The following is an 18,651-nucleotide window of genomic DNA, read 5'->3' as shown; positions in this document are numbered from 1 at the left end:
AAAGTAAACTTTGAACTAATATTTAGTTATAAAACCAAATCCAAACCAGTTCCTGTCGAGTTGATTGCAAAACACGGAAGCCCTAAGACAATTTACACTATACTCCTCAATAATTATTATACGAAAGTTATAGAACTATGCATGAACATCTATGGACAAACAAAAGAATAAACTGACCACTTGAGAATTTACAGAATCATGTGTGGAAACCTTGGTGTCTCAGTGGTTAAGTGCTGCGGATGCTAACCAAACAGTCGCTCCCATAAGGTTTTTAATATGGTGTTAGCATAACGTCCAAATCACCTAACATCCTATTTCACAGAACATATCATGGACCAAAGCATATATGTATTATGTTAAAACCAATATAGTTTTAGTCTACAGTGTTCCAATTAGAAAACATTATTAGAGTAGGAAATGATTTTATTTGCTTGAATATACTTTACTAATATCCTGATTATCAGTCATACAGTGTTTTGCATAGTAATTAGATTGATATTTCAAACTAGAGGTAGTCCGCGAGTCATGAGTTAGGGATGAACCACACTTAGGACTGTCTGTTTTTGTTATATCTTACCTTTGGTAATGTGTACTTTATACAGTGCTGCAGGGCATAGTTTGCTGATGTTCTCATTCTCAAATGCTCACTCAAAGATGTTCAATGTTATGATTTACTGTTCAAAACACTGCTGTATAGCAGACTAAGAAAATTAAAAAAAAAAGAAAAATGCAGTATTTGACTTGCCACAACCGATTTACACAGGGTTTCTCAGAATGGAAACCCGTTAAAACCGGGGGCTACCTGTACTTTATAAAACAGTAATATTTTAATTACAAATGTTCACAAATTTAATAAATTAACAAAAGGTGACTCCATTCATCCTTAATTAGAAATTTACTTCTGGTACTATTATCAAAAGCAATTGCGTTTCTATTCTTTTTAGGTAATCTTATTTAACCAATAAACCAAAAATCAAACCCATTGCCATTGAGTAAATTCTGACTCATAGTGACCCTACAGGACAGAGTAGAACTGCCCCATAGGGTTACCGAGAAGCAGCTGGTGGATTTGAACTGCCAACCTTTGGATAGCAGCCTAGCTCTATAAAAAAAAAAAAAAAAAAAAATTTTTTTTTTTACCTATATGTAATTCTTAGCCACATTATTATCATTTACTAAGCTTGTAACAAATGATAGCTTTTCCCCAAGCTTTCATTAAAAAACCGATATTTTTCTTGGTATTATACTCACCATTTCCTTTTATTATTCTGATCAGTTTCTTTTTTCTAATTCTTTAGCTTTAAAACCACTTTAAATGCATTTTTCCAAAAATATAATACAAAAAGGAAAACTACATGCTGAATTTACTGGTGTTTTTCTCAACACATATATTGTATATACATATATATATACACACACGTGTAAGTGCATATCGACATGTAAAGACAAATATATATTTATCATTCCATATTAATACACAATGACACATGAAGGATATCTTTATGACTTTCCATATGTGTTTTAATGAAAATGGAGCCAAGAAATTGATAACTTCTTTAATCCAAGTTTTTTATCACAGATCTTTTTTGACACCAGCTACACTGTCTGATGGATTCCCTGGTGGATGGGAACCACACTGCAGTGACAGGGTTCATTTTCTTGGGCTTAACAGAAGATCCTACCCTTTGGGTCGTCCTCTTCACAGTCGTCCTATGCATCTATCTGGTGACCATATGTGGCAATCTCAGCACAATCATCCTTATCAGAATCTCTTCTCAGCTCCATCGTCCTATGTATTTTTTCCTGAGCCACTTGGCTTTGACTGACATAGGCTATTCATCCTCTGTCACACCCAGTATGCTTGTAAACTTCCTGGTGGAGACAAATACAATCTCCTATCTTGGATGTGCCATGCAAGTTGGATCAGCTGCTTTCTTTGGGACAGTTGAGTGCTGTCTTCTGGCTGCCATGGCCTATGATCGCTTTGTAGCAATCTGCAACCCACTGCTTTATTCAACTAAATTGTCCACGCAAGCCTGTGATCAGTTATTCTCTGTGGTTTATGTAGGTGCTTTTCTCAATGCTTCCTCCTTTACCATTTCCTTCTTTTCTTTATTCTTTTGTGGACCAAATCGAGTCAATCATTTTTTCTGTGATTTTGCTCCTTTAGTCGAACTTTCTTGTTCTGATGTCAGTATCCCTGCAGTGGTCCCCTCATATTCTGTTGGCTTCATTATTGTGGTCACAGTGATTGTCATAGCTGTCTCCTATGTCTATATCCTCATCACCATCATGAAGATGTGCTCCACTGAGGGCCGCCACAAGGCCTTCTCCACCTGCACCTCCCACCTCACTGCAGTCACTCTGTTCTATGGGACCACTACATTCATTTACGTGATGCCCAAGTCCACCTACTCTACTGACCAGAACAAGGTGGTATCTGTGTTCTACATGGTGGTGATCCCCATGTTGAACCCTCTCATCTACAGTCTCAGGAATAATGAGATTAAGGCTGCTCTCAAGAAGCAGCTTGGTAGAAAAGTATTTTCTTGACAAAATCTCTTATTTCATAGGGTGCGATGCAATAACATACCGTAAATGTAATATTAAAAGAAATTTGGTTCCTATGGGCAAAATATGTCTGTATATAATTAGACAGTATGAGCCTTGATAGTATATGTGGGGGTGGATCTTCAGACAGTAAGTCAGAGACAATAGTGAGGTAACTTAAATAAATTAAATTAAATTTAGAATTAAGAATCACAAATTGGTCCACAGGAAGAAAATCTTAATCTGCTGAAAATCCTTTTTACATTTTATTCATATATAACTTTTCAAAAGAAATTCTATGTCCTAAGTCAAGGTTATTGTACCTCGAAACCTTTAAGGCTGTGTTCATTTTCAACAGCAGATTATGCTGAGATGAGCCTGATAATCCTACCTTTGCCTTGACTGAGTACCTTCTCCGGGGGAATAACAAAGTAGACACAGACAATAAAATTGCTAAACACATGGTGCTTGGAGAAAGCTTATCTGCTGGTGTTGGTCTCAATGGACTCTTAAAAATCCAGCCTGTATTTCTCAGTTCTGACTCTGGCCTTGGATATAAGGGGTCCACAGTCTAAGAAGATGAGACCAACTTAACTAACCTGTGAATAGCTGAATCAGATCAGAAGAGATGACTTCCTCTGAGGGAATAAATAGGGTTCCCAAACTCATCAAGAACTGAGCAGAGTAAAAGCAAAAAAGGATTTCCAGGAGAATCCGGCAAGCTGGATGACATTGAGTCTGTGAGGCAGAAACTCTGGGAGGAATTTATGATCAGGCCCACATCCTGCTCATAAAACGCCAGGGGACTCGACTGTTTCTCAGTTGAAATAGTGACTACCCCTCTGGACAGGCTAAATTCACCTCTATATGCTCATGACTGCTACATTTATTTCTGTTTCCAGTCTCCAATTAAGGATTCAGACACAAATGCATCTTTCTGCAAACAGAAACACAGCATGTCTTATTCAGGTTTCTCTAGTGAAACTGAACCAGCAGAAAGTGAAAAAGAGAGAACAGCCTTTTGATCCTTCTGTTCCAGCAATGCAGGGTTGGTCACTTTAAGCAACTCTCATGGTGAACACAGCTGACCTGAGAGAGGGATTTATACATAAGAATTGGCTCACATGATTATGGGAGCTAAACCTGTTGCAGTCAATCTATTGAAACTCTTGGTGATGCCATGTGTTATAGATTAGAACTGCTCCATATGGTTTTCTTGGGTGTAATCTTTATGGAAGTTGATTGCCAGGTCTTTGTTCCACAGCACTGTTGGGTGGGTTAGAACTGTTGACCTTTAGGTTAGTAGCTGAAAGCAAACTCCTTCCACAATCCAGGGACATATATATATTCTGGAATACATGTAAATAACCTCTTTGCGGTCTAGTTGATTTTGACTAATCCGCCCGATAGAGTTTCCAATGCTGTAATCTTTATGGAAGTGGACTGCCACAACTTTCTCCTGCCGAGTGGCTGGTGAGATCGAATTGCCAATCTTTTGGTTTGTAGCTGAGTGCTTAACCACTGCACCACCAGAGAGAGATTGATTTTGAGAAATTGGCTCACAGGATCAGGCCGGCTAGGAAGTCCAAAATCCACACGACATGTAAGAGGCTGGAAATTCCAGCAATATCTCTTGATAGGATTGAATCTGAATCCTTCTTCAGCAGGGAACCATAGTTTGCTCTTAGGCTTTCAACGGATTGGATGAAGCACATCCACATTATGACGGGTAATCTGCTTAGTTTAAGGTCAATTGATCAAATGTTAATCACATATGAATATCTTCATAGCAACACCCAGTCTAGAGTTAGTCCAAACAACTAGGCACCATAGCCTTTTCATGTTGACATAAAATTAATCATCACAGGGCATTAATCATTTCATTCATTCTAAAATTATACTGGGCGCTTCTAATATGCCTTGTATTGTGTAGGCTATTGGAAATGTAAGTGATAAACAAAGGTGTCTGCCTTCCTGAAATTAATGTTCTAGCAGAGGAGACAGATAACAAAAGAAATAAGACTATTAGAAGTTAGTGAGTGCAATGGAGAAAAAAAAGCAAAGCAGAGTAAAGGAGACTGACATATCAGTGTAGACCTTGCTGAGAAGGTAACATCTGAGCAAAGGATCAAATTAGGTGAAGACACTTCATGCTGGCTGTTGCCTGTGTACACACATACAATTAATCTTTGAGGCTTCTGTTCTACCAATGGTACGCTTGGTAATTTTAATCAACTCTCTTGATGAACACAACTAAATAAAAGCTTGATGAAATATTAAATACATCATAAAATCATATTAGATCTTACAGGATAATAAGTGAGAACCCAGATAAACTGTGATTACCCAGAGAAGTGAGCTGAGTACTCTAAAATTCTTTATAATGAGGATATTTGACAAGTAGGAGAAAAAGCTACGAAGTGGGGCTGTGGATTTAGTGTTCTTTTGGAGTGAGAGAGGCAGAAGTCAAAGCCTAGCGTATGACCAGATGAGAAGTCTAATTAATACACCTCGTATAGACCATAATGGTAGGGAGAAACATGAAGTAAACAAGTCTCTGTACAGATTTGTAGCCCTGAAAATCTAGGAAAATTCAAGCCTGGAACTTGGGTTAAGGTGGTCTAAGACACAGTGACTCTAATAGATACATGAACATCCTATCTGGAGAAAGGTCTTCATTCCAAGCCTTTATTTTTCCTGCCAATAATTCCAACCATCAAAGAGTGAAAAATAATGTCCAACAGAAGAGGAAACAAGAGACTAAACAGGAGAACCAGCAGGAGCAGCAGACTACAGAAACAGAATCATTTAAGACTAAGATAGGAAATTAACAGACAGATATTATAATACTTCTAAGCTAAGAGAAATAACCTTAAAAATAAATAAAATCAATTCAACAGAATACTAGCAAACCAGATCAAAAAACATATAAAAGGGTTATACACCATAATCAAGTGAGATTTATCCCAGGAATGCAAGGGTGGTTCAACACTAGAAAATCAACCAATGTAATACAACAAACTAATAGAACAAAGGAAAGGACCACTTGCTCATCTCAATTAATACAGAAAAGGCATTTGACAAAATTCAACACCATTTCATGGTAAAAACACCAAACAAGATAAGAATATAAGGGAAATGAGTTTCCTTGTGTAGCCTTATGCCTTGCTTCTGCATAAAAGAGAGAGAGAGAATCAGCTGGGGAGATTTTTTTCCTGGGCCTTGAGGAGTTGTTAGTTTCTCTTGTCACAGTTACCCAGGGAAGAAGCCAGTCCCTGCCAGTAGAGAATATCAGTTATGCAAATAGATAGAGTCACTTGAGAGGGGATTGGTCAGTTTAGTCTAGTGAGGGGGTTGGTCAGTTATTATACAAAGAGGGTGTGTAAAATCTGCCCAATAAGATTGAGCCACTTAACTATATAAGCACCCACCCCACAGAGGTTGAGGCGATACCTCACTACCATCAAGAAGAGCCTGAAGTGGAGTGTGTCTTTTGGACCCAGGGTTCCTATGCTGAGGCCCTCCTAGGCCTAGGAGACAGAGAGAACTGTAACACTGACCAGCATAAGACAGTATGGTGAGCTTCCTGGCCCATGGAGCGAGGTGGCTACAGTGCATATGCAGACCCATGGAGCCAGAGAAATGAGGGCCTTCACGTAGGACGCTTGCTGCTGTAGGGGGGTGCCTCCAGGCGCTTGTTGGTGGAGCTAGTAAGCTCCAGGCCAGGCACAAGCAGAGGCAGAGGCCAGGACCAGGGGGAAACAGAGGCCAGGCAAGCAAGGGCAGAGGTAAAGGCCAGGCCCAAGCCCCGAGAGTAAGGGCCTGCCAGCAGCAGCCAAGCAGAAGGTGTCCTGACTGAAGAACTATATCCTGAGTTATTCCTCCTACTTCTTTGTATGTGGACTTTAAACCTTAAAACTAAACTACTGGCATAACTGAAAGGGATGACTTCAGGCCTACATTAGAACTCCATTCCGAATTAAACTGAAATCTTCTACTTTTCTAAAGAGAAAATTCAGCTTTTTTGGCAAAATTTAACTGCTTGGAACACAAAGGGAGCAAGAGTCAGAATTTCTGGCATGGATGAGGAATTGTTTGTTGAAGGTGTTTATTAGGAATGTTTATTCAGACTTCTGGCCAACATGGTGCCATAGACAGAAGCACCATGCTTTCCCTCCACAGCAAAGCCCTGAAAAATGAAGTAAAACAGAGACAAAGGTCATTCCTGGAACCCGAGGTGTCAAATGAAGATCTATAGAACTCAGCCAAAGACCAAATGGAATAAGAAACTGACAGAGGACAGTGAGTGAGGAGAGATAAGTCCGGAGCGTCCCATCAGCGAACACAGCACAGATACACCATCTTGAATTCCCGCTAGGGATCAGCAGACAGAGAGCACAGGAAAGCAGCAACGCAGAACTCCCAAGAGGAAATAGAACACCGGGTAACCAGAGATACATACTTTTCCACACCCCATTCTCTCCCTGCTGCTCTACCTCCAAGCTTCCTGGCTGGCGGCAGTGGCTCAACTGGCTGGAAAGTGCAGGGTCTGAGTCCTTTGGATTCACCGCACCCACTTTGGAGATAGGCTGACAGGGAGTACGGGAAAGCAGCTTCACAAAGTTCCCAGCAGCAGACAGAACACGCAGTAATGAGCGATGTACACTTTCCTAGCCCTCCCCTTCTCTTCCACCCTGTTGACTTCCTCTGCTCCTGCCAGCCACAGTCTCTTGGTCAGGATGCACCTGCTTTGGCCTCAAGCTGCTCGGATTCGTCCTGCCCACTGTGGCTGGGCCCCTGAGCTGGTGTTGGTTCTTTCTATCTCTTTTGGTTTCTACTGTGCCTCGTATCACCTACCCCTCCTTTCTCTGGAACACCTGGATCCGTGTGCCATCTTTGCTTCTTCTTGAAAGGATGTGAAGCTACGCTGGACTGAGGAACCACTCCCCTCACCCACGACACCATGCTGGTGGGATTCCTGGAGTTTTTTTTTTTTTTTTTCCTTTTTTTGCTTTCTTCTGTTCCTTTTCTTGTCACACCTTGGGAGCCCCTTCTAGCCAGGCCGCACTGCACGGCAAAGGAGTCACTCCCCCAGTCTACACAGCTGAGTAGGAGGGATCACTGTGGGCATTTCTTTCTTTCTTTTTTTTTTTTCTTTTCCTTCTCTCTTTCCCTTTCTGTGTTTCTTCATTTCACAGTTCTCATCTCTCTACACTTATCTTCTTTTTCTGTCTCCTGAATACCTGGTACTGTGTGACGTGTATACCTCTTCTAGCCAGGCTATATCATGCAGCCTGGGAGCCAGTTCCCTGGCCTTAGCATGCCAACCAGTGGGACTCGGGGACTCCTGGGGGCTTTTATTTTCTTTTCCAAAGAAAGCAAAGCAAAAATTTGCCAGTAATTGGAGTTCCAGAACACGGAGAGAAAATGGAAAACACACAGGTGATCGTTGAAGAATTATGACTGAAAATTTCCCTAATATCATGAATGATTAAAAGCTGACCATCCCAGAAGCTCAACAAACCCCATATAGGATAGACCCCAAAAGAAAAACATCAATGCAGATCATAATCACACTAAAAACAAAGACAAAGGAAAAATCCTGATAGCAGCTCGAGGAAAAAAAAAGCCACATACACAGGAGAAACAATAAGACTGGGTTCTGATTATTCACCAGAAATCCTGCAGGCCAGAAGGCAATGGGATGACATACACAAAAACTTGAAAGGAAAAAAAAATTGCCAACCAAGAATATATCCTGCAAAACTTTCGTTCAAATAGAATGGTGAAATAAGGACATTTCCTGATAAACAGAAAATAACAGAATATGTAAAAACCAAACCAAATTACAAGAATTATTAAAGGGAGTTCTTCAGTATGAGAACAAATAACATCAGACCACAGCCTGAATCTAAGATGTAAGATTGTACCAGTCAGATAGCAACCTAGGAAATGAATTCTCAAGTTCTATCCAAAACCAAAACAATTGCAACAGGGAACCAGAGAGTAAAATCTGAAAATGACAATGACATGAGAACAATAAAAGGGGAATAAAAGGTGTAGGTATAGAACTTTCTAATGGAGAGGAAGGCAAGGCGATACCATGTAATAATACACTGGTTCAAACCTAGGAGGATAATGGTAAATTTCAAGGAAACCACAAAGAAAGTTAAGAAACTACTCATCGAAATTCAGAAGAAAAACAAAAAGTCTGAATAAAAACAGAAATCTACAAAAACAAAAGAAATCCACAAACAGAAGGAACTCAGCACAGGAGAGTAAGAGGAACAAAGACAATGTTAGCGCCACAAAAAAACACAACAAAATGGCAGCAATAAACTCACACCTGTCAATAATTACACTAAATGCAAGTGGCCTAAATGCGCCCATAAAGAGACACAGAGTGACAGAATGGATAAAAAAACAGGACCCATCAGTATGCTACCTACAAGACACAACTTAAAAACAAAGGACATAAATTTATTAAAAATCAAAGGATGGAAAAAAATAAAATTTTATGTGCTTTATATATTTTTTTCCATCCTTTGATTTTTAAAAAATTTATAACTACCAAAAAAGAGCAGGAGTGGCAGTACCAATCTCAGATAAAATGGACATTAAAACAAAACCCACCATAAAAGACAAAGAAGGGCACTATATAATGATTAAAGGGATGATCCGTCATGAAGACTTCACCATAATAAACATCTACTCACCCAATGACATGGCTCCAAAATACATAAAACAAACTCTAACAGCAATGAAAAGAGAAATTGACAGTTCCACAATAACAGTAAGAGACTTCAACACACCACTCTTGGTAAAGGACAGAACATCTAGAAAGAACCTCAGCAAAGATACAGAAGATGTAAAGGCCACAGTCAGACAACTTGAACTCATAGAAATATATAGAACACTCCACCCATCAGCTGCAAAGTACACATCCTTTTCCAAAGTACATGGAACGTTCTCTAGAATAGACCACATCTTAGGCCACAGAGCAACTCTCGACAGAATCCAAAACACTGAGATAATACAAAGTATCTTCTCTGACCACAATGCCATCAAAGTAGAAATTAACAACAGGAAGACTAAGGAAAAAAAAAATCAATTCCGTGGAAACCGAATAACACTCTGCTTAAAAACCACTGGGTAACAGAAGCAATCAAAGATGGAATCGAAAAGTTCCTAGAATCGAATGAGAATGAAAACACATCATACCAAGACCTTTGAGATATAACAAAGGCAGTCATCAGAGGTCAATTTATAGCACTAGATACACACATCAAAAAAGAAGAAAGGGGGAGCCAAGATGGCTGACTAGGTAGACGCTACCTTGGATCCCTCTTGCAACAAAGACTCTGAAAAACAAGTGAATCGATCACATACATGACAATCTACGAACGCTGAACAACAAACACAGATTTAAAGAGTTGACCTGAGTGACAGAGACGGAGAACGAACAACTACGGGGAAGCAGCTAACAAGCGGCCATCTAAGATGCATCAATTGGTCTCAACCCACCTGGAGCAGGAGATCAGTGGGATGCCGACCCCAAATTCTCATAAAAAGACCATACTTAATGGTCTGACTGAGACTAGAGGAATCCCGGCGGTCATGGTCCCCAAACCTTCTGTTGGCACAGGACAGGAACCATTCCTGTGCCAACAGAAGACAACTCATCAGACAACTCATCAGACATGAAAGGGACTGGACAGTGGGTAGGAGAGAGATGCTGATGAAGAGTGAGCTAATTAAATCAGGTGGACACTTGAGACTGTGTTGGCATCTCCTGTCTGGAGGGGGGATGGGAGGATAGAGAGAGTTGGAAGCTGGCAAAATCATCACGAAAGGAGAGACTGGAAGGGCTGACCCATTAGGGGGAGAGCAAGTGGGAGTACGGAGTAAGGTGTATATAAACTTATATGTGACAGTCTGACTTGATTTGTAAACATTCACTTGAAGCTCAATAAAAGTTAATTAAAAAAAAACGTATACGCAAAAAAAAAAAAAGAAGAAAGGGACAAAATCAAAACATTACTTACACAACTTGAACAAATAGAAAGAGAACAGCAAAAGAAGCCCACAGCCACCAAAGAAAGGAAATAAAAAGAGCAGAGCAGAAATAAATAGAGAATAGAAAAACTGTAGAAAGAAGCAATAAACCCAAAATTCGGTTGTTTAAAAGTATCAACAAAATTGACAAACCACTGGCCAAATTGACAAAAGAAAAACAAGAGAGAATGCAAATAACCAAAATAAGGAATGAAATGGGGGACATTACAACAGACACAACTGAAATAAAAAGGATCATAACAGAGTATTATGAAAAACTGCAGGAAATTTGAAAACCTACAGGAAATAGACAAATTTCTCAAAACACTCTACCTACCCAAACTCACACAAAATGCTGTTGAAAATCTGAACAGTCCCATAACAAGAAAAGAGACTGAAAAGTTAATTAAAAAAAAAAAAAAAAACTCCCAACAATAAAAAGCCCTGGCCCAGATGGCAACACTGGAGAATGCTACCAAATATTCAGAGAAGAGCTTACAGCAGTACTACTCAAACTATTTCAGAACATAGAAAAGGAAGCAATATTTCCGAATTTATTCTATGAAGCCAGCATACCAATGATACCAAAGCCAGGCAAAGATACAGACAAAAAGAAAATTACAGGCCATTATCTCTCATGAATATAGATGCAAAAATTCTCAACAAAATTCTAGCCAATAGAATTCAGCATCATATCAAAAAAAGAATACACCACGACCAAGTAGGATTCATAACAGGTATGCAAGTATGGTTTAACATCAGAGAATCAATCAACGTAATCCACCATGTAAATAAAAGGAAAGAAAAGAATCACATGGTCATCTCAATTGATGCAGAAAAGCATTTGACAAGTCCAACACCCATGCCTGATAAAAATTCTCAATGAAATAGGTATAGAATGGAAATTCGTCAACATAGTAAAGGACATCTATGCAAAACCAATGCACAACATCATTCTCAATAGAGAAAGGCTGAAAACATTCCCCTTGAGAACAGGAACAGGACAAGGATGCCCTTTATCACCACTCCTATTTAACAGTGTGTTGGAAGTCTTAGCTAGAGCAATAAGGCAAGAAACAGAAATAAAGGGCATCCAAATTGGTAATGAAGAAGTTAAAATGTCCAAATTTGTGGATGACATGATACTAAGAAAATCCAAAAGACTCCATGAGAAAACTACTGGAACTAATAGGAAGATTCAGCAGACTTGCAGGACACAAGATAAACATACAAAATCAGTTGGTTTCGTATATACCAATAAAGAGAACGGTGAAAAGGAAATCAGGAAAACAATACCGTTTACAATAGCCCCTAAAAAAATACAAAACTTGGGAATAAATCTAACCAGGGATGTAAAAGACCTATACAAAGAAAACAAAACACTACTGCAAGAAACCAAAAGAGATATACCTATACATGCTCATGGATAGGTAGGCCCAACATTGTAAAAATGACAATTCTACCCAAAGTGATTTAAAAATACAATGCAATGCTGATACAAATACCAACAACATTCTTTAAAGACATGGAAAAACTTATCATTAACTTTACATGGAAAGAGAAGGAGCCCCAGATAAGTAAAACACTATTGAAGAAGAAGAATAAGGTAGGAGGGCTCGCACTACCGGACCTCAGAACCTACTATACAGCTATACAGCTAGGGTAGTCAAAACAGCCTGGTACTGGTACAACGACAGATACATTGACCAATGGAACGGAATTGAGAACCCAGATGTAAATCCATGCACGGATGGTCACCTGCTCTTCAACAAGGGCCCAAAATCCATCAAATGGGGAAAAGCCAGTCTTTTTAACAAATGGTGCTGGCAAAACTGGATGTCCATCTTCAAAAAAATGAAATAGGGGCCATTCCTCACACCACTACAAAAACTAAGTCAAAAATGGATCCAAGACCTAAGTATAAAGCCAAAAATTACGAAGTTCAGAGAAGAAAAAACAGGATCAATGCTAGAGGCCCTAATAAAAAAAAAAAAAAAATAGAGGCCCTAATACACAGCATTAAAAGGATATAAATCACAACCAACGACACAAAAGCTCCAGAGAAAAACCTAGATAACTGGATCTTCTAAAAGTTGAACTCATCAAAGGACTTCACCAATAAAGTAGAAAGAGAACCTACAGACTGGGAAAAAATTTTTGGATATTACAAACCAGACAAAGGTCTAATCTCTAAAATCTATAAGAAAATCCAACACCTCTGCAACAAAAATACAAATAATCCAATTAAAAAATGGGCAAAGGAAATGAACAGACATGTCACCAAAGAAAACATTCTAGTGGCCAAAAGACACATGAGGAAATGCTCACGATCTCTAGCCATCAGAAAAATGCAAATCAAAACCACAATGAGAACCATCTGACCCCAGCAGTATTGGCATGAATTAATAAAACAGAAAACAACAAATATTGGACAGGCAGCGGGGAGACTGGAACTCTTATGCATTGCTGGTGGGAATGCAAAAGGATACAACCTTTTTGGAAAACGATATGGCGCTTCCTTAGAAAGATAGAAATAGAAATACCATAGGCTCCAGCAATCCCACTCCTAGGCATATATCCTAGAGAAATAAGCGTTGTCACACGAATAGATATATGTACACCCATGTTCATTGCAGCATTGTTCACCATATCAAAAAGATGGAAACAATGTAGATGCCCATCAACAGATGAATGGATGGACAAACTATGGTATGTACACACAATGGAGTATTATGCAATGCTAAAGAACAACAATGAATCTGTGAAGCATCACATGATGTGGGTGCATCTGGAGGACATTATAATGAGTGAAATAAGTCAATCACAAAAGGACAAATATTGTAGGAGACCACTACTGTAAAAACTTATGAAAAGGTTTACATACAAAAAGAAACAATATTTGATGGTTACGAGGGAGGGGAGGGGTGGGGATAGAAAAACACTTAAAAGACAATAGATAAGTGGTAACTCTGGTAAAGGGTAAGACAGTACACAATACTGGGGAAGCCAGCACAACCTGTACAAGGCAAGGCCATGGTAGCTCCATAGACACATCCAATCTCCCAGAGGGACCAAATTGCTGGGCTGAGGGCTGTGGTGACCGTGCTCTCAGAAAACATCTAGCTCACGTAGCAGAAAAGAGTTTATAAAGACTATGTTCTACTTTCTACTTTGGTGAGTAGCGTCTGTGGTCTTAAAAGCCCGTGAGCCGCCATCTACAATACTCCACTATTCTCACCCCATCAGGAGCAAGGTAAGATGAAGAAAACTAAAGACATAAGGGAAAGATTAGTCCAAAGGACTAATGGATCACATCTACCACTGCCTCCACCAGGGTGAGTCCAATACAGCCAGATGGACCCCAGCTACCACCACTGACTGCTCGGACAGGGGTCACAATAGAGGGTCCTGGACAGAGCTGGGGAAAACTGAAGAACAAAACTCTAACTCAAAAAGAAAGACCAGACTTGCTGGCATGACAGAGACTGGAGAAACGCTGAGAGTATGGCCCCTGGAAACCCTTACAGCTCAGTAATGAGGCCACTCCTGAGGTTCACCATTTAGCCAAAGATTGAACAGGCCCATGGAACAAAATAAGACTAAAGGGGCACGCAAGCCCTGGGGCAGGGACTGGAAGGCAGGAGGGAACAGGAGCACTGGTAATAGGGAACCCAGTGCAGAGAAGGGAGAGCGTTGACATGTCTTCAGGTTGTTAACAAACATCATAGGACAATGTGTGTACTAACTGTTTGATGAGAAATTGGTTTGTTCTGTAAACTTTCATCTAAAGGTCAATAAAATAAAAAAAAAATGTTTATTCACCCTGATGGAACAGGTGAGCAGTGGGATCCAGGCCTCAAATTCTCGTAAAAGGACCAGACTTAATGGTCTAACTGAGACTACAAAGACCTCGGAGGTCATGGTCCCCAGAGCCTCTATTAGCTCAAGACTGGAACTATTCCCCAAGACAACTCTTCTGACAAGGATTTCACTGGTGAAGAGTGAGTTTCTTGGATCAAGTAGACACATCAGACTACGTGGGCAGCTCCTGTCTGGAGGGGAGATGTGAAGGCTGAGGCGGACAGAAGCTGGCTGAATGGACACAGGAATACAGGGTGGAGAGGAATGCGCAGTCTCATTAGCAGGAGAGCAACTAGGAGTATAGAGCAAGGTGTGTATAAATTTTTGTATGAGAGACTGACTTGATTTGTAAACTTCCACTTAAAGCACAATAAATATTAAAGAAAAAAAAAAAAAACTCCTTGCAATTTTTTGCTATATAACCCCATCCCCCGCAGTCCTTTGTTTGCCACACCTGATAAAACCTCACTGTTCTCTCTACAATTTGGAACAAGCTGTAGCATCTTGCCTGGGAGCTTGTGTTTGCCCGTTTCATGGTTTTATCCTTCAATAAAACTCTTTATTTTTATTTCTTAAAAAAAAAAAGAAAAAGCCAAACCCATTGCTGTCAAGTCCATTGCAACTAGCAGAGTGTAAATCTGGTGTTTTACCGTGACACTTCCAAGTTCATCCTGATTCCATGTTACTTCCTTAATAAACCATGTAACTGTGAGTATGGCCTGTGAGTTGTGTCTGGCCACTGTCACAAGTTATCAAACCCAGCAGGGAAGTAGAGAGTGAAGTGGGGAGGACAGCTGGTGTCAGAATTAGCAAAAACTTTGAAGAGTGGAAGTGTGTCTGACCTCAACCTCATATGAGTCAGCTTTGTGCTGATGCTGATTCTCATCCTCCCTGAAGTCAAAGTTCGACACTATCGCTAACTCATTGCAGAAGGTGAAAAGCTTGTACATAAAATACTATATTACTAAAACAAATTAAAGAAGACCTAAATAAATGAAAGGATAGTCTGTTTATGGACTGGAAGTCTTAACATAGCTAAGATGTCAATACTACCCAAAGCAACCTACAAATTCAATGCAATCCACATCAAACTTCCAACAGCCTTTTTTTGCAGAAATGGAAAACCAATTCTCGAATTTATATGGAAGAAGAAGGAGCCCCGAGTAGCTAAAGCAATCTTGAAGACGAACGAAGTTGGAGGACTCAGGCTTCCTGATTTCAAAACATGTTATAAACCCACACTAATTAAAACACCCTGGGATTGGTATAATAATAGACACATAGCTCAATGGAACAGTGTAGTGAGTCCAGAAATAAATTCATACATCTATGATCAGCCAAATTGTGACAAGGCTGCTAAATCTATTTAGGGGGGAAGGAAGTCTCTTCAATAAACTGTGCTAGAAAAACTGGATTTCCATGTGCAGACAAATGAATCAGAATCCATGCCTCATAGTATTCAAAAAATTTTTTAAATAGATGTAGAACCAAAATATGAAACTATAAAATTCTCACACTATAGGGGCACAGCTGTAGGATGTACTTCTTAATGATGGATTATCAGCTATGGCAACAAAAGGATCACTGAAGAGGGCATTCAGATGGCTTAAAAACACATGATAAGATGCTGAACATCATTAGTCATTGATGCTGTTAGTTGCTGTCTAGTTCCTTATTAATATTTGTATCGGACGGGGTGATGGGTCATCATTTGTCTTATGAGCCCCTTCTTCACTTCCACCAAAGGGAGCATCGGGAGGACATTATAAACTGAGGATTAGCAGGAGAATTATATTCTTTGGGTTGAAGATACTTGCTTCTACCATCATCTCCCTAGTTACATACGCCACAAACCAGGAGTCATCCCTTTGCGGCAAGTGGTATGAAAGACTGTCTTTTTGGAAATCATTTTTTTACTTCATAGTTCTGAACCTGTATAACCTTTAAGATATTTATTTTATAACTTTTGCTAGAAAAATATGTACATGTCTTAATTTTGTCATTAAAAATTCAACTTTGTATGGTAGTATCCACCTCATATTCCCCAAGGTATCAAATAGTTTCTTACTCTCACTACCAAATACTTATAAAATGAACAAGCTGAATGAATAAAGATAAAAATACCTTTTATACATGAACTTTAGTATTCCCTAAGATTAAAAAGTAATATTTAGTTTTGAGAAATTATTTTAGTATACCCCAATAATTGTCAAATGGAAGTACTCCAACACCTACGTAGAAACAAAAATAAATAAATAAATAGGCCACTTGAGAATTGACAGAACCCTTAAGACTAGTTGTGTATGTGTGATTTGAACTGTTCAGTTTCCACTGGAGAATGTGATGATGATCTTCAATGCTTTTGAGTTCACATTTGAATCTTCAGAGATTTGTCCCCAAAGGCAAACAATAACAGAAAGATGGCATGGATGCTATATAAATACAATGACTTTGGATGTATTACTGAAAGATGAATGAATTATTTCAAGAGGTAAGTAAGTTTTCAGCATCTGTGAGTGAACCTGACATATTGATTATAATTCACCATTGAGAACACTTTCCTCCCGTAGATTGTGTCCGTACTCACAAGTCATAGTTGGGTTACCTGGCAGATGTAAACAAGCAGTCAGCTAGCAAGTAACTTTGAATTCACTTAAGTTTCCAGTTAGGTTAGTGTAAAAAAATGAACTTAATTCGAATTATTAGGACTCCTTATTTATCCACCCATAAGTCCAGAAACACTATCTACACGCAACATTCAGCCACAATGCTAATTAATTCATTACTTTCTAGATTCTTTGGAGATTTATTATTTTAATCATCTTTGCAGAAAGATTTACTTTATTTATAGGTCTGAGCGCTCTAGGATCACAGTCAACAAGACACAATGGGCATAGCCACTGGGTTTGGTTTTTCCTTTTTGTAGAAAGATTTACTTTATTTATGGGTCTGAGTGCTCTAGGATCACAGTCAACAAGACACAATGGACAAAGCCCAGTATAAAAAGCCAGAGAATGTGCAGATGAGGGTCAACCTGGCCACTAGCTGGGTGATCCTGGCTAAACTTCTTAACTTGTGAGGCTATACTTTATTCAGTTGTATATTATGTCAATAATAATATTATTTCTTTCTACAATACTCCAATTAGAAAACATTGTTACAGTAGAAAATGATTTGATTTGTTTGGATAACTGCACTTCAATTACATCCTGAGTATCAGTCATACAGTGCTTTGTATGGTGATTAGATTGATATTTCACACTCCTTCATAAAACAATAATATTTCAACTACAAATATTTAATAAATTTGCAAAAGGTGACTATTCCCTAATTTGAAACTCCTGTGTCATATTACTATCAAGGATAACTGTATTTCTCCTTTAAAATAATGCTTTTGTTTAACTGATAGACTTTGTGAACTATATAACTAACTAGGTATCTGTTTTATATATTAGCTATCAGAAAGCAGAAAGGCTAATCTCCTTAACTAATTTCTAAGTATACTCAACTTCATCAGTATAATTGTTCAATATCATTAATGTTATAGTTACTAAAGAAGTTGACTGGATTCAAACTCTGGGGTTCATATTCTGATTCCACCACTTCCTACGCAACTTTAGGCAAGTTACTTAACCTTTCTGGTATCAGTTTCCTTATCTATGAAATGGGAATAATAAAATACCTAATATTATTTCATGGAAATTAACACAGAAGTATGTATATAAAATGCTTAGTCCTGTGTGGGTTGTTTAGTAAGCATTAATTAATATTAGCTATTATGCTAATTTTAAGTATGTAATCGAATATTTATACATTTTTTTAACTTACCAATCCTTTTGTTATTTGCATAAGTCTTATGTTTTCTAATTTTTACATTTAGAGTCACTTTGAATGCTTTATTGTGAAAAATAATATTAGGAAGAAAACAATACATTATTTCAACCAAGTTTATCTGATGCTTTTAATAAAAGTGATTAAAAACCTAGAGAGGGACTCATCACTGCATATAAATATATGCTTTTTGGGGGGTTTTAAGTAAACCTTAAATTTTTAAAAACAAAACTTGTAAAATTTACTTATAAAGACTTCCATGTATATATATACAAAAATGAAACCATGAAATTCATAGCTTCTTTAGTGCAATATTTTCATCACAGGCCCTTTTTGAACCAGCTACATCGTCTC

The 18,651-nt window shown here is 38.6% G+C and overlaps 1 protein-coding gene across 1 annotated transcript; it reads left to right on the top strand.

Annotated features, from left to right (window-relative positions):
- Positions 1–1,608: 1,608 nt before the first annotated feature.
- Positions 1,609–2,553, top strand: LOC126079422 (olfactory receptor 502-like). Its single transcript, XM_049890419.1, has one exon. It carries the CDS (start codon positions 1,609–1,611, stop codon positions 2,551–2,553), a length of 945 nt encoding a protein of 314 aa, XP_049746376.1.
- Positions 2,554–18,651: the final 16,098 nt, after the last annotated feature.

Source organism: Elephas maximus, chromosome 7 (genome assembly GCF_024166365.1).
Source record: "Elephas maximus indicus isolate mEleMax1 chromosome 7, mEleMax1 primary haplotype, whole genome shotgun sequence".
In the NCBI taxonomy this organism is placed as follows: domain Eukaryota; kingdom Metazoa; phylum Chordata; class Mammalia; order Proboscidea; family Elephantidae; genus Elephas; species Elephas maximus.
This window is presented reverse-complemented; position numbering and strand designations above follow the sequence as displayed.